Source organism: Varroa jacobsoni, unplaced genomic scaffold (assembly GCF_002532875.2).
Source record: "Varroa jacobsoni isolate VJ856 unplaced genomic scaffold, vjacob_1.0 scaffold_1419, whole genome shotgun sequence".
Taxonomy (NCBI): Eukaryota; Metazoa; Arthropoda; class Arachnida; order Mesostigmata; family Varroidae; genus Varroa; species Varroa jacobsoni.
In genome coordinates this window covers 191108-213275 of record NW_019214321.1, presented here as the reverse complement: position 1 = coordinate 213275, position 22168 = coordinate 191108, and the positions used below count along the sequence as shown (strand labels likewise).

The following is a 22168-nucleotide window of genomic DNA, read 5'->3' as shown; positions in this document are numbered from 1 at the left end:
TTGAGAGCACGATGCGCAAATTACCAATACGGAAGTTAAGCTTCTTAAACCCGCAAATGTCTAAAATACGCAATGCCGATAATCGACATTGAGTCTACCGTAAGCTCCATAGGCTATTATATGAATAAGTGCTATTCATTTTGAGAATTCTGAATTAATAATACCTTACGGAAGAACCTACATAAGTAACTGTTAACATCAACTAGCGCTCTACTTGATTCAGCATTTCTTGCTCAAATGAACCTGATATTTTCTAATTAGGTATTCCATCAAAGACCCTAATGCTGGAAACACCTTGTTACTCGAATCTAATTTTGTTTACTAGGATGGGCATCGTGATCAAACTATAGTTATGACCAACTTTAAACGTCAAAAAACACACACAGCTGTGTAACGTGAACGTATGGTATCTACTGCTTGCAAATCAGTAAAGCTTTCTCTTTAGGTTTCATAGATTGGGAAATTGGTAACGAAAGGCAAGCTTTGGACGACCACGATAGCACAGAGCATATTTATGGAGTTCATCGTTCCGTCCTGAACGTATGGAGTTCCTTGGATGTGTAAATCAAAGATAACAGAGCGGATAAAGTACGGTTTTCTGGCAATATTGACAAACTTTGATGATACAGTGATTTGATCCGTAGTGCCGTATCATCATCATCAGATGACTATCCCGAGGAAAAAAAATGCTGTTCTAAGTAAAATTCTAAAGGATTGTGGATTTACCTTTCGACAATCATTTAAACCCAATCTACAGGGAGACCATATTTGTAGCAGTAAAGAAGGAATACGTATGATAAGGTAAGCAGTCGTGCCGTTCTACATTATCTGCTAGCCACCATTGATTAGATCCTTGCTATTTTTCTGCTTAGTTCGCAAAGTAGATTTCTGTACAAAACTACCTTTAAACGAGATGTTGTTTTTGGTTCTACTTAGATAAATATGCCACAAAGTTTAACCGAAACTTTTTTTTGACTCTCCAAAGAGAGAAACGTTTCTAAGGCAAGGAGCAGAAGAGAGCATGTACTCCAACAAACGTTGCCCAGCCCTTACCAATTTTTTTTCTTTTTTTTTTCCGCCTGACTCTATGATCGTATCCATTAGATTAATTAATTTTCGCATGCATCCGATTTACTATACTAGGACATAAACGTCACGGACGGCGCATATATCTGTCGAGCCTTGCAAATTGTTTTCGACCAAATGATCTCAGCGGAATTAAGAAAGGTAAAACGTTGCGTTCGTATGGCTAGCTAGCTGATATGGCATTACCAAGCAGTCTGAATAGTTAGACATTTTGGGTATGCTCCGATATGGTCGGTCATGTTGCATAATGAAGCAGACAGAGGCGCGTCCTGTTCCTCGACAATGCCGACTTCCTGTAGAGCGTTGAGTAGAGTGCTGTGTGCCTGTTTATAGTAGTGGTGAGCTCATACGCGGCAGGGTAGGGACGTGTTAATGGGCTCTAGTTGGAAAATGAAATCCTGCTTAAGAAGCAAACTGTGAATTCTACCTAAAAACATCAAACATTTCCGTAAACAATTATTCCTAATTCTGCTTTGGTTCCATCTTCTTGTGGGCTTCCTCAAGTTAGCAGTAGATTAATTGTCCACGGCGGGTTTAGGCGAACAGCGAGATGATCGAAATGACCTGATGTAAGGCCCCATCTGGAGGGTGACTACGGTGAAACCTAACTAACATTTAATTGAGTTACTATCAGATAGTTTTCTTATTATGTACGAATACATTCTTTATCTAGTTCCGCAGTTGACTGAATTGACCAGGATTATACATAGCATTATATTTTATCTAGGAGAATAAGCAGCCTTAATTGTATACAACAAAATTACTACGCTGGACTTAAAAATTGAATTTTACAGATCAGCTTCACTAGATAAATTATTTAACACATCTCAGGGTAAAAATTTACATATCTTATTCGTTCTATCTTAATTGTAAGAAGTTTATGTCAGCTTGGTATAACAGTGACGTCGACTTGAGGACTAATAACTCTAACTTAAGTTGTAATATCCAAACCGGGAAGAACCATTCGCGCACAGTGTAATGCTATATAATATTCCAAGTTCATTATAAACGATCCATAGAAATCGAACCTGCTACCGTCCTTCTAAAATACAACGCCTATATGATTAAAATTATGCTTGTTGGGACGAATAGTTAACTGCTCGGTAACTGATAAAAAGTTTTACTCATAAAAACCTAAAATTATACTTTTAGAGGCATAAATAATAGATTTTTTTCGATTCTAGGAGACGTTTCGTTTATCAGAAACACAGACCTTCGTAAGGCGCAGGAACCTTGAGACGAGGCAAAAATGCTTATGCAAAAACAAAATAAGGGATTAAGCACAGACGAATATCGGAAGCAGTAAAAAAAATGCGAGCACAAGTGATTTGAAGACGCGTAGTATTCAATAACCTGTTTACTTGGCGCGCAAGTTTGAACGCCCCTTACGAACCTATTACATATTGGTGTGTTTTTTTTTGTTGTGAAATAAAATGTATGCTATTACTTTTATTGCGGTTAGTAGCAGAAACACTAGATGTCAACTTGAACAACACAAATGTTGTAGGACCGTTCAAGCAACTAGCATTTGGCACAATTCATAAAGACTATAATTCTTGACTAGTCGACAGCAGTTGCTCGAAATATCTGAAGAGCCCTGTAATGATGAATACGTCCATAGCATAGATAACTTGCCCAACGTCTACTTAAAGAGTTGGATTAAGCGAGTAAGCTTCATAATAGTGTTGCTCTAACTACGTACAAAAATCACTTTCTTAAACTGGTCACGCCTATAATTTTCCTATTACTTACCTTACTTTCCTATAGAAGATCGATCTCAAATCGTTCTATCTTTTTCCGATGTGTGCCGAAATGTTGGGTTCGTTGCGCTTATCACCCCGAAAATTATTGAAGTTACAAATTCGCAAAATTTGCCGGTCTCTATATTCCGACTTGCTATAATTCCAGCCTGTGGCGGTTGAATATTTTCTCCCTATCGGTTGTTATACCGTGTTCCGATTTTCCTATGCGACGGCATCGAAAAACAAGAGTTGGTCGACAAATTTTCCCTCGTCTACATGACAGCTAGCCTCACCCTTCAGCAAGCTTCCTGACTTCAAACTTCCTCTAGTTTCCGTAATGGTGATCAGGAGATTGCTGTAGCTCAAGGACGTTTAAACTTCCGGTTCCCCTCTATACTTTCACTCCGTTGAGACTTTGCCACTTTTTAATTTTAGTTTCGCTCGGTTCAGATCTGACCAGCGTCACCCGCTCAACGAAACGTTTTAGATCATTATCCTCTTTCCTCGGTAACTTATAGGAGGAGAAAATGGAAAGGTCGACGGGGGCGGCGGCAGCAGGGAGAGACACAATTTGCATATATAAAGATAATTGCGTCACACGTTACTTAGGGTTACTCAAATACACTTGCTAGCCAGTCATGATAGCAAGAAACTTTACGTGGAGATCGGAAGGTTTGAAGGCGTAGGTTCGACTTTTTTTACGCGACTGCGAGAAGAAAATATGTGAGATCTGCTGTATCGGTGGGTAACTTGAACAGCAGTTTAACACGCAATTTACCTAGAAGCAAGGTTATATGGCACATAGCGATTAAATAGGGTATGTGCGGTATTCGAAATATATGTAGAAACTTTGAATAGAGCAAATTTCCAGAGTTGAAAGTACATATAAATGTATATGAATGTGGGTGTACATGTTTCACTTTCAACCTTTAACATTGAATAGGTTAGACACTAATTGCTTGAACTTAGAAAAATGTATATATGGAGCTGTTTGCAGTCAGTTCTGATTATTCCGATACGATGTACACAGGTCGCTCCGGATTGTCTTAATCAAGCGTTCCCGATTCTTAAAGCCTTCTGAATTCGTCGACAGAGGCTCATCACGCACATTTTTATGCAAATGGCAAACCTATTTGAGACATGAATAACTTATAAATCAACAGTGCGCAAGCTATTTCCTGCAATTAAAACAGGAAATTGGTCCACTATTGAAAAAGGCAAAACCATCAAAAATTACGGCTACTCCTTCAAATCTAATCAACAGCCTAAATCAGAGCTTTCTTTCACGTTCGACTGGTTTGCATCGCTTCTGTTCAGACGCTGGATTCGTTGGGTATAATCTGAAATATTTTGCATTTCTCGACAGCAGCAGACCCGATGAGCGATCTGTGACGCCTCTTTTGTTCTCTTCACAGGGTGCCTCCGTTTGCATTTGTTTGTAACGCACTTTTGAGTGGGTAACTCGGTCATTGAGTGAATTTTTTTTGTCGTCATCAAACACCGAACGAACCAAAACGCAACTCGAATTACAATTCTCCAGGAAAACAGATGGCAGAAGACTAACAAACCTTGTAATTCTGCCGGCGTAAACGAATTGAGTGGGAATCATGAGTTGTGCTTAGGGATGGCGCCGAGATGCAGATACGCACAAAAATGCACATCTTTTCATGGCCCAACCTACATGATCTGTTAGTAAAACCTCTGAAATGTCTCAAATGTTTTAGACGATCGTAGCTTAATCAGCACTTATTCAACAAGTCGACGAGACTCTCCTGACCGACTGAACATGATGTGGGGTAACTTGTTACTGGAAGTACCCACATCTCTACTGAAAACGAAGCTTAGCTACTGGGCTTTCCGCAGTAATAAAGAAAATGAAATTGAAATACGTAGAGAAAGGAAGACATGTACACACGGTGATAATAACATTTAAACACACACACACACACGTAGGCACACACCATTGACACAATGGACAATTTCGTAAGAGCTGCTACAGTTATTATCTCCATTTTTAAAGCGTATTTGTTTTCGAGATTTTTCTATTTTATGCCCGCTACGGACCAGTCCGTTGTCAGTCGTCATATCAGTTGTGATTTGAGGGCAGTTTCTAACAAACGACATTGCACTACACCACAATGATCGACTAACTGCAACAGACAGAAAAGCGACGACGAAAAAATTCTGCCTGAGGAGGCTATTAACTTGCGCCAGTTGTCCGTGCAGAAGATCACCCCCGAAGAAATTGCGGAAAACGCTTTAGATTTAGTCGAATCTGTTCCTCGATGCGCGAAACTCTTGACGATAGGATGGATTTCTGAAAGTGTTGTGGATCCTGTTTAGGCAGAATAAGATTTTTGTTAGCAGGAAGATGTAGGATCTCTTTTAATGCCATTACACTATAAAGATGATTAAATTTTCAACTGAATGGTGTAATATGTGATGTTTGCTGAACATAGGCAGATGGGATTAAATAAAGGTACTGTCGAAAAATGGGCCTTTTGGCTTTTGTGATTGAAAAGCCTAGTTTGGTAAACAAGGTGATGGGCGAATAGCGTTCGAATGTGTAACTTTTGTTTTTACAGCTCATCAACGTCATTGAGAAAACATGTACATTCATAGATCACGTGATAAGAACACTTACCAATATCTGTCAGTTTCAAGGATGCTAAAGTTAGTCTCTGTTACAGAAGCTACTGATCGAATTTTACCTGAGGATGCCCAGAGCTTAATGGACCGGCGAAATCGCTATGTCTCCTTTACTTCTTCTGACTCGTCATAGATATTCAAAAAGTTGTCCCATACACAAACGTTTTTTCGTGCGGGTTATATTGCAATAGCGAGTGGGTCTAGAAGTAGTCCCTTTTCAAATTCTGTTTAAACCAGCGCCATTGACGGGTTCATTTGACTTGTTTCAATTATGCTAGGTATCGGTTTATATGAGTATGAAATCTTACAAGGTACACTTCAAGCTCAACGATAATTGAGCTTTAAGCAGCGGCATACTTTCTATGGTGTACATACAAAAGTACAATGAGAAATCGACACAAACATGAGCTGTAATTTTCTACCTCTGCGGACATTCGGCCATACACCATAGTTCTTAGAGGTTCAGACAACCTTCTTTTTTTCATGCAATCCCACCTCTATCCGATAGCGTTATTTTTATGGGTAATGTTTTAACTGTTTAAATGTTTCGAGTTTTGCATCTGATATTCTGAGTTGTGAGCTGGCTCTTTCTCGCGGAGATCAGGATCTATGCCCTGTTCGCAAAGATAATGAAATGTATCATCATCATCTCATGTGTTTTAAACTTTTGTAGGCAACTGCGTCACCACTGCACCTTCACGAGGGGCAGGGGGGGGGGGGGAGTGACACGAAAACCGTTGCTAAGACATGAATTAGCTCCTCCCTGAAACCCCGCTGCCTATAATTGTGTCTGATAAGACAAACACATGCTTTCAGGAGATATAAAGTTACTCCGTCAAGGATCTCACGAGACCCGTCGAATATGTGAATTGCGCTTCAGACAAAAACAACCCCAGAAGGTAATGAAATCTGTTCGCCCCTAATCGTTGACAGGCAAAAGAAATATATCAAAACACTGCATTATTGCTTTCTCACTCTACTAGCCTGATATGGAACTTTTCACTTATAGCTTGATGGCGAATAAAACCTAATACTGATAGACTGAAATATTGCCTAGTTACATATGCATGGACGAGAACTTTGAAGATCAAAGTACTTAAATGGCCAACATTGTTCCACAAGCGCTTATTCATTGGCACCATCAATTAAGCACCATCAGAGCTTTCAAGCAAGCAAGCAAGCACCTACACAAATAGTACTCGCCCAAAAAAAAAGTTTGTCCACTAGAAAAATCTAGAAGTAACTTTTACTCGATTCATAAACTTCATTGTACCAGCTGGGTTATGAAACATGTTCCGTCTCAGTTCCGAAGATTTGAACAGATTTTTCCGCTGTTTTTCCCTTCCGTTGACTGTTTTAACTCTAGTTTTAACCTAATACACATTTATCACTGACCTTTCTTCTACAGCAATATTAAAACCGAATATATTATGGTTGAGCCATTAAAAGAGATAGGATAGTGTTTTTAGATCAAGTTGTAGGAATAAAAGATTCAAAGTGAAACCTGTCCTATTTTGTTCCAGACAGCTAAATATGAAGGCCTCCCCAAACAGCGAGTAAATGGTAACATAGAGAGTTCTGAATGGAGTTAAACGTTACAAGTTATCGGGCAGTATCTTATCCTATCGTTAAGCTGCGTAGCCAGCCACTGTTAAGGTTTGAAGACGGCCATAATCGACAATTGTCGCCGAGTGATAAGGTACAAATATTCGCTACTAGGCAGACGTGATCGAACGTTTCCACATATTCGAAGGTCATCGAATGCGCCTTCGCGTAAATTTCGTTAAGTTGAAAGTATTTCTGTGTTCGGCGAGTGGTGCTCATCGTGCTACACCGTCGTAATCCTCTACCCGATGCTTAGCGACAATATTACATGGTGGGGTCAAAATAAATACGTGTAGCAGCGGTGCCTGTATCATGTCACGTACCGCGACACTCGTCGGTAGCGCTGTGAAACGAGGTCTAAACAGTGCAGATGTACAGTCACATTGTAATACATTTAGCGACGACGCCTGTTTTTGACCCTAACGGATAGCACGTGGCATTTCATTCTCCTGATCCTTCTGTTTTGCGTTCATGTTCGTTATACTTAACATGGTCGTACTAACGTATGATTGTCTTAGATCAGTGTTTTATTTGAGAGTGTCTTTATCTCAGTCTCTCTTAGTACAGCCAGCATGTACCGATCGGGAACGCATTCGCTACTACACCATGACGATACAGCGGGTAAAATTTTTGAACTGCCGACTCCTTTTCGCTGTTACCGAAGGGAGCTTTAATCTTATTTCTGTTCACCATCTATGAGGTCTAGTATCAGGATGCGGTATTTCGCGTGTTTGACAATATATGGCGACTGCTTAGAAGAATAGAAACTCAAGTATAATAGCGTGATAGAACTGAGCTAAAATATTCGAAAGAGCCATAAGGAAACCGGTATACTATAGAGGTATGGTGATGGGCAAGTTGCCAGTATCCAGTATACGCGACACAAATTCGTCAGCAGTCGTCGGCTGTGGCTGGCCTTACCATAGATCTAATTTGGTGTTTCATCAATGACGTACGAAACGTTCCACACTGAACCAAAATAGTCTCTGTTCGATTATGATTTTTTTTTGGCTTAAGTAGATCCTCCGAAAGTGCAAGCTGATTATACGTTATAAACCTATTTTTGAAAAACCATTTTTATAATAGCATTTTTTCATATGAGTGACTTAGCATCGATACAAGACAAGTATATCTTTCTGAAATTATATTTCACTAACGCAAAGAGAGGTCGATCCTCGTAGAGCCGCAATGTGCCAATTAGTATCGGTTTCTTCTATTGGAGATATTGGCTCTGAGAACTCGCTACGGTCCCACCTTGCATCCATTAAGGGCTTTATCTGCTTTCACCGATAAATTCTGTCAGATCTGACTTTATACTAGATCATATCTAATTGTGCTCTGTAAAGAGTACCAATAAATTTGTTTTATTTTTTTTTTTTGTTTCTTAGTTCGCTTGAGGAAAAGTTAGAAGTTAACTTGATTGGCAGTAAGATGACAACTTAACCTTCGAGCGCCCGAATCAAAGTCAAGCATTACAGTTTTCAAGTGTAAAGGCTTGTCCTAATGGCGACGAACAGCGGTTGGATAAGGTAGCTCTAGTTAGATATTGTGTCCCCGAGATATCATTTATATCTTTCTCTTTCCTGTATTGTGCTTTGTTAGAACATTACGAGTATCTGACTAGAAACGCGACAATAGCTCATAACTGAAAGCACGTAGGCTACGGACACAAGTTTATGTTTATGTGGTGTTTACAGTTTGTAGTTTTCGATGTTTGACCGAGATTCGTCTTCGATTTTTTTAGGATTAGGTTAGGTTACATTACTGTAAGAAAGGATGTATTTCATGGATTTAATAGGCCATGAACGGATGTCAAATGAATAAAGAAGGCCGACCTGTTTATCTTTTTAGACATTCGGTGCTATAATTTCCTCATGTTTATACCGTGTCTGGTTCGTAAGTTCGTAGTTGTTAACTAAATTGCACTTTATACATATACCGTAGTTATAACATACTGGTATTAGCGTAAATGCGGTGTCACGCAATTTCTCATATTTATATAGCGGTGGCGACGGAAGTATTCTACGGACCTAGAAATCGGAAATATTCGCCACTGGAAAAATCCGTAATTATTTAGGTCCTCGACGGTTCCTTGGTGTCATATGAGGCTGATATTTAGCTCCTGTAAATAAGTTAGGACGTACGACGCTTATTCACTTATCATTATACCAGTCGTAAAAGCTGTCGGTCCGTTGAGGTAGCCGCTCATAACTGTATGGAGACCACGTTCCGATACAATGTTTAATTTAGCTTAAACATTAGAAGATTTGATGTGAATTATGAAGTAGACGTTTAGCTACTAGGGCCAGGCCTATGGGCCAAACCTGCAGCCATTTGTTAGCACTTTTCCAATCATATCCGATAATGTGTTGTTTGGTTTCGTTAAAGTCCGCCCTGTCCTGCTCAATGGCCGCCGTTGAAAATTTAGCTATTAATGTAGCTCAAGACAGCTGTCTCCCAGCCCCGTGATTGTTTAGTGGGCAAAAGTTTGCCTATCTACCAAATCTTGAAGACACGTTTAGCTATCTGCCATATCATAAGAACACATTGCGGTCTAGGACTAAAACAGACGTAAAACTTGAGAAATAAAGAAACGGCTGGATTCGAACATGAAACGAACGGTCTTTGTGCGCGGTTTCGAGATCAGGACACCACTGTACCTAAATTTACTGGGCGAATCCGCCATTATTGGGGACTTGGAAAATAATCCATCCAAACTGAACTGATACTTTACGTTGATGAACACTACAGACTATTATTTCGTTAAAGCAGTTTTCAAATGATCATATCATCGTTGAAACTATTGATTTGCCGTTACTCTGTAGCTATTTCGAGTTTTTTTTTCTTCGAAATTTCTAATCCTCCCCCTGCGCCCTCTAATTGGAAAGCAGATAGTGCCTTGTTCGCCATCGTTCGATACCTAATTCCGCTAAGCGCGCCTCCTTGACAATGTAATGGTAAGCTCGTTTCGTGACCCATGTCATCGATAGACCGCTGATGCAAGGCGCTTAACAAACAGACCCGGTGAGCAAATCGAGACGTTTTCTCCATAGCGGACTTTTTATTCCCAACGGATCAGTTCGTTTTGCTCTAGAAATCCAGGAGAATCACGTTCGCAGACTCGTCCCCGCTATCGATAGTCGTTCGGAAAGTAAGTAGCATGTAGTAATAGTTGTTCTCGCAGCGATTGCTGTAGCGGTGCCAGCAGTACCTCGTAATCCCGAAAGGACACCTCGTAGAATTGACGCGGCTGCGGTCTGATGCCAGTGTCCTTAGTCCCACGACTCAACAACCGCTATGAGAGCAATGGACAATGAGACAGAAACAGACCCTGGGAGCAACCGATGAGCCTAGACTAAGCCATCGAACAGTTGTACTGGTTAGATTACTCGATCGATGCGCTCGGGCCAAGGACTTATCATAAAGTGATAATGATTGAACGTGGCTTCGGATAGGAACCATTATTATACCAATTGTCGTGTGTGGGTATACGACGAAGCCATCCGATGATGTCGGAGCCCAGCGTTTAAGACGATTTGATTTAATGTTAATGATTCGATTCTATTGTTAAAGGTTGGGTGTTACTTGACAGTATCCCAGCCCAACTGAGGATGTATATATACACACATATCTAAAAAAAAACTAAATACGGCATATACTAGAACCGGTCCTAAACCTATCTTTAAAATGCGCCAATAAGAAGAACTATAAAATGACTTTACTTGAAGACATGTTTCTGTCTTTTGACTGCACTTTATAGCTTGTTTCATTGTATCCTTTCGAAATTTTTATTCAAAGCGTATTATTATATAGGCTAAGAAGACATAATGGTTTTCTTCAGGTCAAGCCGTTTGGAACATACACACCTTTCTTTTTACGCCATCACTATTGTTAATGATATAAGCGGTCACTTTTAGATTAAATCATTTTGAATTATCTGTTGTGAGACAACTCGCGTAATATAAATAGCAGAATCGTGTGTAGTTCATGAGGATCTTATGGACACATTGTGCTCTAGGTTCGAATCCGTGCATAGACACACTTTGTTCCGTGCTAGGAGCCAGCCGTCTAATGGAATACCCAACGGCCATACCGGGCGTACGACTTCAAATATAGAAAGGCCAATTACCTTCGCGCCAGTTTTGTCGATAATGATTTTGTTGATTTTTTGGGCCGTGTACCTCCCAGATGGCTGTTGTATAGTTCTTTTAGTAATTCTGTTCGTAGAGGTATTGGTAGTACAATCTTATTAACGAATAAAAGGCATTTTGCTCAAATGGATGGTTGAACTTGCTGGTTATATAGCAGGACGATTCGCTACGATCTTTTAGATAACTGGTGATTCTGAAATGTATTATCATTCTCCGTTTCATGATGATTTTTTCTCGGTTCATAGGTACAGAAACCTACTTTTAAAGAAATTTAATCATGATCTTGTACAACCTTAGCTGCAACTTCCTCTTATAGTTCTATGCGGTTTCGTTGATTATATGCTAGATTTCATAGAACATCTGCATTACCGAACTTATAAAATGAATATGTAATTGGAACGCTGTCTATCTCTGGATTCTGTCTATTGTATAGGTAGACATTTACCAACTGTAGCCCAAAGTAAGTAGGCAGGCAAAAACAAGGGCCTGGACTGCCCTTCAATTTAGGCATTAATCTCGTCGCCAAAGTATCGATGTGAATATCTTGGGTCGTATTTCCTACTAGTTAACCCGGTAGGGGACCCTGAGACCAAATGAGCTGAGAAGCGTATGCCCTGAGGCCTAATTGTGGCCCTTTACTTAGACGTCTTGACAGTTAAGACATCAGAATCCCTCTCTCGGCTTTTCTACGCAAATAATCCATCACGAAAATAGATAGTGGAAACTAGAACCCATATCTTTCAAATATTTAACTCACCATTAAACTAGATAGCGCCAATCATACTGAGGTTACTGTTTGTCGTTTGTGCGGCAATAGAACGAAACTTTGTGATGACAGAGTATATACGAACAAAACTGGGCTTATATTGTACAAGCCTGTGGTAACGCATTGCATCGTGCTCAATTAGATATGGTAGAATATCGTTTGTCCACCGTAGCTTACCTCGCCATCGTCTTGATTTTCACATCTACCAAATGATTTTTAGTGCTCTTACAATCAACTCGGCGCATTGCAAAGGTCCTAGAGTAAACGCTGAAACTTAGTCATTGTAGTAGTGGAATTTGCTGCCCTCCAGTATTGTCATCCACGGGACATTCTCAAATGGTCTTTTCCTTAAAGTGCCTGTTTCTATATGTGGACGTACTTCGAAACTAGAAGGCAACAACATGGAGAGACCTTTATTTGATTAGACATAGTAGTAATCAAAATGTAGGTGCGTTTAAAACATCGTCCTCGTTGAAACTAAATTTAAATTATACTATTCAAATTGTAGAGGTTGACGTTAAGGTGCAGTGGCAATGTGTTTGCCCACTACACTTAAGGACACGTTACGTTGTCTACGTTCAAAACCATGCATAGACAGACGTCGTTTCGCTTACTCAGTAATGTCCAATAGCAATATCAGACGTCTAATATGAAACATTAAATTCGATTACCTAAACTAAGGTCAGCTAAATTGAACATTGCGACGTAAGCTGCCGCAATAGCGAAGTAAGGGAAGCCGTGAAAACTCATAGACATAAGATAACAATGTAAGGCCCGAACTGCGGCACGGCACTGTTTCTAAAATCATCCGAGTTTTTACGTATCATGAGCTTGAACAATATTATACTACCTTTATTTTTTTAAATTAATCCCAGTTTTGTCTCTTTGAGCATCAATAGCGGCAGCTATCGGCTTTGGAAAAATAACAATGTTTCACTAGACCATGTAATCAACTTCTTATTATCCATTATATATCAGTAAGAGTATGACCTTGGCAGTATAGCCAATCTAATGGACCACGAACACTTAAAACTCAATACGCAGTGGAGTCTACGTTCGTAAAAAATCGCTCTTTATTCTTTTTTCGTTTTTTTCATTTGTTAATTATCGCAGCTATTGTAATAATAATAATAATCGTCATTATTATTTTACAATATATTAAATACAAAGCAGGAAAGTATTAACACAAATGCCGCAATCCGAAGTTACAGATCTATTTAATGATCTGAAGAGAACTCATAACGACTGCTTGTCTACGACAATCGGTGGTGAACTGCAACGCTTCAATTTTGTATGTGACCGTATGCCTTCTCAGACGTCTTTGTACCGTCTATCGTGGTCCTCGTTGATTAGAACGCGGAAATTATCACGAAAAAAATAATTTTCCCTCTTGACAGTCAATCAATATCTCTGCATCGGCTAGCAGTCGTTACGAGCTTTATTGGAAAGACTAAAATATAGATTTCCTTTCGCATTTGCTTCTGTCCTATTTGCTTTCTTCCTCGATCTTTCTTTCCGCTTCTCATTCTGTTCGTGTCAGCTTCTATATAAAGTTATTATCTCTCTCGGCCTCTACTTATTATGTACAAACAGCAGTAAGAGCAGGTGAAAAGTTTTTAAGCTCTTTTTTTGTTTTAGGTAAGTAAAATTCTATTTGAAAAATAAATCAAAGCTCACATATCATGCAATCACTGTATTAGTGGTAGTGTTCAGTCTCTACGGAATAGCAGTAGTTAAGAACATCCTAGGTAGATCAGTTACCAACTGGCGTACTTGGAATTCATGGCAATACTTCGAACTTCGAGCCCCCGACAATGAAAAATAGATAAATGATAATATTTCCGTATTTTGCCGTGTTGGAAAAATTCACCGGTTTACGTTTTCTAACGGATAATTATGACGAAGTCGATTTCAGCTATATGAACCACCGTAAGTCACCATTATATACGATTATTTTCAATCAAATAGTGGAAATTAATCGTATATCCTAAGTTATACCACAACTGCTAACTGGAATTTTTCGTCAAAGTAACTTTTTCTCACTAATTTCGTGTAAATGTTAAAGCTTCTATATTGGCTATGTGTTTTGATAATGGTACTGCGTCTTTTGGCGCATTCTAGCCAGTCTTCGTGTCGATTCCGAGTGTGCAATTGTTTCATAAGTAGGAGAAAATTCGAAGAATTAGTTAGTCGAACTTCCTACGGCGTCGTATTTACTGTTTAATAAAACAAAAAAAAAAACGCAGCGCATAGCAAAACCCTATACAGTTCGAGCTCTTTTCAGCGGTTTAGCGGTGATCGTGGCAGTTGCTGATTCAGCAGAAGGCAGAAGAGCGTTCTAAGGACCGACCAGCTAGACCCGCTCATCGACAGATAGTAATTAGCATAGAGACATCACACAAATTTCGCTCTATAACTTACTTAGTAATAATAATAATAACTTTTGGGATTAGAAAGGCTCGAAGCTCTTGTGAAATGAACGTACACGGTAGATTGTTCAGTATGAAATGTCTAACATATAATATGAACAGGATTTTAATAGGCTTGTCCCATTTCATACATGAAACGTCGTATGGTCTATTATGTGAACTGGAAGCGGGTTGTTTTTGGTAAATTTATATTTAGTAGATTGCATTTGTTAAAAAATCGATTTATTTCGGTCTATTTTACTGGCAACATATAATAGTTAAACAATAAAAATCGGCTTTGTAGTCGCTATATAAATGGTGAAATCTTCCCAAATTACTCACGGTTAAAGGCATCTTAATAAGTCACTTGGCAACTAGACGGGATACGGAAATGGTTTCCAGCGATTGGGTATGAAAGAAAGCGATTTTGTTGGTCTCCAACATTACTAATGTACTGAGGTTGCACATTTAATCTCTGCTTTCGTATTACCTTGTATAGTTGTGTTTTGTTGTTTTTCGAGTGTGAATAACTTTAATAAATTCACATAAAGTCGTCTGAGTGACCGGTTTCTACTAGAAACCGAGCATAACAACTGGCCTGAAAATACACGATTTTCAAGCACAAAATAGATTTCGATTCGACCTCGTTTAAAAGAAAAAATATGGAAACTCATATGGTTGCAGCATATGACCCGGCTTGGTCCATGTCTGTAAGTCTGGTTGATGGGCGAAAGTTTAGTTCCTTTAGGGCTCAGCCAATGAAGAATACAGTAGAACGGAACGACTGCAAAAACGTAGCAAATGCCTATGTCTAGCACTTGGTTGTGTTTTTACGTCTGCACAAAATACAACAAACCATGCGCTCACCAAACTCTATTACCCATATCATTCCTTAATGCGGTGGGCTAGTAGCTCTCTCTCTCTCTCTCCCTCTCTCTCTCTCTCTCTCTCTCTCTCTCTATCTATCTATCTATCTGTCTGTCTATCTATCTATCTATCTATCTCTCCCTCGTTATCTCTTATTGATTTGATTAAGCGAATCATCTTTCCTGCCTTACAACCATTGCTTAGCTGCAATTAAATATCATTTTCTATCATTCTCGTGTATTTTCAGGCTCTGTGGTTTTCACAGTGGTAGAAATCAATCATGGAATAATTTACTATTATTGTTAATAATAAATAATCTTAGCTTAGCCATTGGCTTTCTTCAATTTTTTTTATCATTGTTTGTCATCACCGTCCTTTAATGTCGTGGTCTTGCATGCTGAACGTGTGACGTTTCCATCTCTAGTTTGCACTTATTAGAACGAAAAAGCGATGTTTATATTGGGCAATTCGCGACCTCTGGCAGGCTCTCATGGTCATTGCGACATCGCTTTCTCATTCCTATGGCGTCGTGGAGCGCACAACGTATTTTTTTTATTATTAGTGTTATTATTTTTATTATTATTCTTATTTATCAATATAACCAACCTTTCAGTCATTATGTACAGTTTGTATGACAACATTCGTCTCTGGCTCTGAGGCTGATTTCATGACCTTGATATACACTGACGTTCACCCCCCTTATTCTTGCGATTTACATTGAAGCTTCGCAATCCGGAGGCATTCGCCTACACGAAGCTATTTCGCTGGTTCAAGCGGCAGTTTTTTCTCACATACTGAAATTAAATTATAACTATGGCATTTACCAATATTCCATCCTGAACAACAGTATCATACCATTCTTCTCGTCAATCATCATCACCAGAATCTCTGAGTTAAAGCATTGCACCATGGGCTTGTGTATCTGTCATCGTAGCCATTGTCTTCCTTTAGTTTTTCTTGTTGTGTTCGTCTATAGGCGTCGCTGTAGGCGTCGATGTGTGTTTATGTTATAAATTTGTTTGAATTTGTAGGCTTGTACCTATGTGTGTTATTGTGACTTCACGCTATTTGGCACCTCAATGAGCGAATACTACGCGTTCATAACAATGGGTGATAGATTCGGTATCCCGGCCTAGTGTAGACTTCTTTCCTACGACATATTTAGCGGGATCTTTTCGCATATCTTCCAGAACATAAATAATTAGAGAGTATAGTTGAGGAAAATAAAAAAAAAGGACACCGATCAGGCCTTTTTCGCTGCCTGGGCGGTGGGACGGAATGATGTCTTCAGCGCAGATGGCCAAACAGAAACATAGACTACTCGTAGAACGGCAGATGACGTTGCACTGTTATGGACACACATCGAGCTTCTCCGTAACTTCAAAGAAGTCTCACTTCAATTGGCCCAAATACAGGCGTTCATGGTTGGATGTACTATGAAAAAGAGCTAGATGAAAAGTTAAGCACTAGCCCGGAAAGAAAAGAGAAGCGAATAAAAATATAAAGTGAAACCGATTGTTTTCCTGAGTAGGTTTTACAATGCCTGCTCAATCGCTCTTGAGTCTAGAAATTCAAATTTGCGCGGGATGTGTGACGTTTCAGTTAACGCTCGTGTTTTAGGTCACGTATGGTAATTTCCGCTAAAATGTGTCCCCGGTTAATTGATTAGCGGCACTTTATAAACAGTTCTCTCTTCCCCTTGCTTTAAGATATTCTATACATCAGCGATCTGACCGCAGTGGCTAGTGGAAATTACTGTCCGGATATTGGCTGAACTGAGTAAGCTCTTTTTTCTCCGTTTGTGAAACAGGTTCGTACTCCCCATTACGAAGATGCTGGTTCCGCTTGAAGAAATCCATCTGAAACAGGCAAACAAAATGAAAATAAGCACGTTGAAACAATCGTACTTTGGCCATCTTCCACTCTAAAGTTTAAAAGAATCAGGAAGTCTAGTATGTCCAATGGCTATATCCCTTATACTGGTGTGTTCGGCACTATTCCTTTACGCTATGTATAATGTGTACACATATATGAAAGAGATGTTTCCTCTCCACGTTGCAGTCAGTGTCGAGTGGTTTTGTTTGCTATCTAGTTTTTCCCCTAACGAATAAACGTATATACTACAACAATATAGACCACTTTCACGCTCTCATATATCAATAATTCATGACTCTGTGTATGTACCGAAGCATGGAACAAGATGTGCTTGTAAAGTTTAAAATATTCTGTACCTTATATAGGCAGTAGGCGATGGCGACTAAGATGAGGATACCAATAATAACGCCGAGGGCGATCACCCACCATGGGGCACCCTCGGACCTCTGATAGAGGCTGGAATCCGGATAGGCCTTGGTTTCAGCCTCCGCGTAGTCGTTGGTCGTCTTCTGCCGAATATCAATTTCTGGATCCAAACGAATCTCCGCAAATGAGAAGATGCTGACCTGATCCACCCGGGGATAATCCTGAGAATGAGAAAAGAAATCATAGCATAACGCCATTGTATAATCCGCATGTTGTGTTGTTATTATATTATTTATATTTATTGTTATATTATTTATTTTCCATTACCGCCTTTAACCTCGATCGAGTACTATCATAGTGAAGTTTCATTCCGATAATTTTTTTGTGCACTGTAAAAGGAACAAGAAGTACCTACACACGGATTTCCACTTGTCGATTATTTAAGCTTTATTCTTTATTTTAATAAAATATCGCTTACCTCGACAAACGTAGCATTCCATAACCTTGACTTGATCGTAATTACAGCACTGTTATGTTTTTGCAGATTAGTAACCGTACAGGAGAAATCGACGCAACGAGTATTCTGGTTGCACCTCATCTTCACAACGTTGAGCACGCGGCCGTCGACGCGAACGCTTTCTGCTGGCACAATCATATCTCGCCGAACTCTTGTGTTACGTCCATATGACGAGACGTACGTGTAGTTCCGTTCGGTGATTACTTTTCGAGCGTAAATCGTCCTAGAGATTGATTATGTATGAAAAGATGACGTTATGTTATAAAATTAATTAAATTTTTAACTGATACATTTCTACAATGTGATTACGGGACGTTTCTATTGTTCGCTGATTGCCATTTGACCTAGACTGATTCCGTCGTCGGCACGCACGTGATTTGAATCGGCCTAGCCGACATAACTCACAACGTCGTTTGATTCTGTGCGTTGGTTGTCACCTAAAGTTTTTTAAAAAATATACAATGAATACTTGTCCTTTTTGTGGAAAAAGTAAGATCTTTTTTCCTGAAGCTTCACCGAGACCAAAACGAGGAAAAATACTGTTTTTGAAATTTATGTATAAGAATATTCATGGCACTTTGATTTAGATCACTGGGAGCTTTCGATTGGCACCAACAATTCCCCTCCTTTTCAGGTAAGTATTCCTTGTTCCAGTATCACACTTGCGAAAACGTCTAGTTTTGCTTGCCTTTTTGTTGCGCCAAAATATTTGTCTTATCTATAAAAATGTATTGCATTTTACTTAGTTCCTTAGGATTTATCGAATTATATTAATTGGCGCCAAGGGTTAAATAACTCATATAGAAAATTTCCCGTTTGACATTTCGAAAAAAAACTTTTACCTAAAAATCTATGTCACACCAGCTGCTACAATTTTTCATAGACATTTATCAAAAGCTCACTAGCAAAAGCACTCAAAAGTAGCTCGAAACGCGCTGTTACACGCATACAGATGCATATTGAATATCTTTTGTTCTTTGCGGTAAACCAAGTTTAGGTATAGGGGCACCTTTACTCCGTTCGTCGAGATCTATAAACTGCTAGAAAAAAACTTTTTATATAGAACGCCACGCCAGATGTTTCCCTTTGAGAAGCGTTTTCTACTTAAAAACAAAAATGTATGTATATGAAAATGCATGGCATTTTGATTCGGCTCGATGAGTACCGAAAAGACAGCTTGTTTACATAGCTTTCTACATGCAATTTTTTGCTGACATTTTGACAGAAAAAAAAAATGCTAACCCAACAAAATGTAAGCTACATCAACTTCTACAACTTTTCAATAGACATGTATACAGAGTTCGGAACAAAAACCTTCGAAAATAAAAAATGCGTGCCATTTCCGGACAGATTTTTCGATCACCAGTGTGTACAAATCGTATTATAATTCGACAAGCCTACTGCTCTTTTATGCAAGTAGATTTTTTTCAATGTGTTTCGAAAGTCCTCCATAGCGTTGCCCATGTAGCACCTCATCGTAACTCAAACAAGATAGAAAATTCCTCGTAAAATTTATATGCCATTACAAGACATTTCAAAATACAATATCTAGCAGACGTGCATGTTATGCATGAACATTTCGCTACGTACTTGTTAGGGTCAGGTCATCAATTAGATAAGGAATATTTACTTTGGCGTTGTTGTCGTAGTTGGCCTGGCTTCCCCATAATCAGCATCATAATCATAATCGTCCTCAGTGGTCGGTTTTTGGGTGGTTGTCGTTGTGGTTCGACGAATAATTGGATCAGTGGACTTTTTTTGAGGTATACGAAGGGTGCTGGGTCGCGAACGTGATGCGGCTGCGGTAGGCGCTTCCGTAGCCACGATGGCTTGCTTATTCTATTGCACAGAAATGAACATGTTAGATTGAGTATTTTAGTAAACTGAAATTACCATTGTTTATATGATATTATATCATGTTCTGTCAATTCAAATTAAAATTAAATGTCACTGCCCGGTATCTAGGTCCGGTTGTATGCAAACGACTTTAGCTCAAGCCGAATAAATGCTACTGGTGCAGATTTGTTATGAATGCGATAACATTTATACTTACGGTAAAGCCGAGAGGGTCGACTGAGTTATCTTTCACAGCCCGACACGAGGTGAGAACACCGTTAACTTGCACCTTTGGCAGTTCAGTGAGATAAAGTAGGTACTTCCCGTTTTTACGACTGTTTTCTACCTCCATCGGCCAGCGTATATGTACTTTGAAGTTTGGCACCATGTACGGCCCGTAATTGAATACCGAATACACGTGGGTAACCTCACTACCAATTTCAGCCTCGCTTTGCATGGCCGAAGCACCTACGACCCTTCCACCATACCAAACCTGTTCAGGTTTTGCAAGACCCTTGATTTCCAGCTCGGCTGCCCTAACTACGCTGACGTCAAACGTAGTTGGTCTCTGGTTTAGGGTGTCCTGTGACGATGTCGTAGTGTAAACGACAAACCGCATAGTGGTCAGGTCGTCTGCCTCCCGTTCAGGTCGGAACTTCAGCAGGAGTTCGGCCAAATCACCGTTTTCCATTGGGTTACCCAAGTCACAACGAACCAGAGTTTGATTTTCAGTCGAACAGTCAAGCACACTTTTCTTGTTGAGTACCGAACGTCCAATAAAGGTCATCTCGCTAGGATGTTCGATGTGTAGAAAAGCGTCGTAGGCAGATTCTCCTGTATTTCTAACTGATACGGTCAAGTTCATAGTTTCCCAGCCAAGATAATAGACCGGTTCACCCTTTTCGTTCGGGAGATTAAGTTTAGACTCGGTGTACAACGTGGACTCACATACTGCATTATCGCCGCAGTTTTTCTTGAAATCGACTGGAATCGTAAGTGTTCCAAGTTTTTTGTTAAGTATAGGGTACTGGTCAATGCGGGGTACATGCAGTCTGTCATTTCGATCGAGATCGTTGTCTAGGTCGAGAGTCAATTTGAGTTTAATCGTCGTGTGGATATCCGAACGATCGACCAGAATAAGCTCACCCGTCGTACACTTGCTATAGTCGGTCATCTGGAAGCTTTCAACCAATATATGTGGCGTCTCCGTGTTCTTTGCCTTCTTGAAAATAACTCGGGACTTTTTCTTGTTCGGCTGGAAGGTTTCGGCTTCGATTCTCTGCACAACGATCAAATCGCCGGTACGATGGTCAAAATCAGATGGCGTCGTCAAACAGACCTGAAAGGTCGTGCATACCTCCTTGCCTGACAGACATTTTTCAGTTGTCGGATCAATGGGCAAACTGTACCTGAGTTCAGCTTTGATGTTCTTAATAGGCCGGGCATAAATGGCAAATGCTCGATCGGAACTGTAGGCGCCGACAACGAGGTCAGGGTATTTGTTATTGTCTAAGTCAACACCGCCTGATAGCGAATAACCGAATGTGCTTGGGACAGTGCGAGTACGCTTTACATCGGGAGCACGAATAATCTGTGAAGGCCTTTCACTTAGGCCGTTTTTTGAGCCAAGGTAGATGTACACGGCACCATCACCTTCGTAGGGAGCGCCGATAGCGAGATCTACAAGGACAATACGGAAAATTAGAAATAGCCGAAAAGACGTTAGATAATCATGTCAGGAGCGAGAATTTTCGATATGTCTAAAATATAATTCATCATATTGCATAGAGAATAGTGCACACTATAAAAAGAGACTGAATTGGCTAATCCTATATCCATACCGTTAAATCCATCACGATCAATGTCACCGAGTCCAGTAATAGCGAACCCAAAGCGTGATTCCTCCTTTGAGCCAATCACTTTGCGGTACTGCATTCCTTGGTATAAATAGCGAGGAGCACCTTCGTTGAGGTAGACATGGACGGCGCCGCCTACACCGTCCTCATAGTAGAATGGGGCTCCGATGACCAGATCATCGAGACCATCGGAATTGATGTCTACAACAGCGATCACATACCCAAAGGAGGATGCTACTTGTTCACCTATTTTATTTGAAGGAAAATAAGATTCAATTTCATTGAAAAAGAATGACGTGCAAAGGCTTGAATAAATCTATTAAACCAATCAGCATAATGTTGCAAAAGGTCTATCAGATGTTGAATTCCCCTGTGCCTAGCTTAGCTGACGGATATATCCGTGCAAACGTACCTTCCCCAATAAAATAAACACCTGTAAGTTAT

The 22168-nt window shown here is 39.8% G+C and overlaps 1 protein-coding gene and 1 long non-coding RNA gene across 6 annotated transcripts in view; one reads left to right on the top strand and one right to left on the bottom strand.

The window, feature by feature from the left end:
• Positions 1–13048: 13048 nt before the first annotated feature.
• The window catches only part of LOC111269823 (integrin alpha-PS1), a 130069-nt gene continuing 120949 nt past the window's right edge, over positions 13049–22168 (bottom strand). Inside the window, exons 4-9 of the mRNA XM_022849677.2 lie at positions 21710–21970; positions 20086–21548; positions 19663–19871; positions 17994–18255; positions 17506–17736; positions 13049–17133 (exon numbers count right to left, since the gene is read on the bottom strand). Of these exons, the coding sequence (XP_022705412.1) occupies positions 17017–17133; positions 17506–17736; positions 17994–18255; positions 19663–19871; positions 20086–21548; positions 21710–21970 (2543 nt within the window). The 3' untranslated portion in view covers positions 13049–17016. The remainder of the gene's footprint in view (positions 17134–17505; positions 17737–17993; positions 18256–19662; positions 19872–20085; positions 21549–21709; positions 21971–22168) is intronic.
• Positions 16973–22168, top strand: part of LOC111269824 (uncharacterized) — a 31846-nt gene continuing 26650 nt past the window's right edge. For 2 of the 5 annotated variants that reach the window (XR_015314702.1, XR_015314703.1), the window contains exons 1-2: positions 18119–18209; positions 18620–18666. This is a non-coding gene — a long non-coding RNA (uncharacterized LOC111269824). Of the gene's footprint in view, positions 17085–18059; positions 18210–18619; positions 18667–22168 lie in introns of those variants that run through there. The other 3 variants (XR_015314704.1, XR_002685953.2, XR_015314701.1) reach the window with 3 other exon arrangements.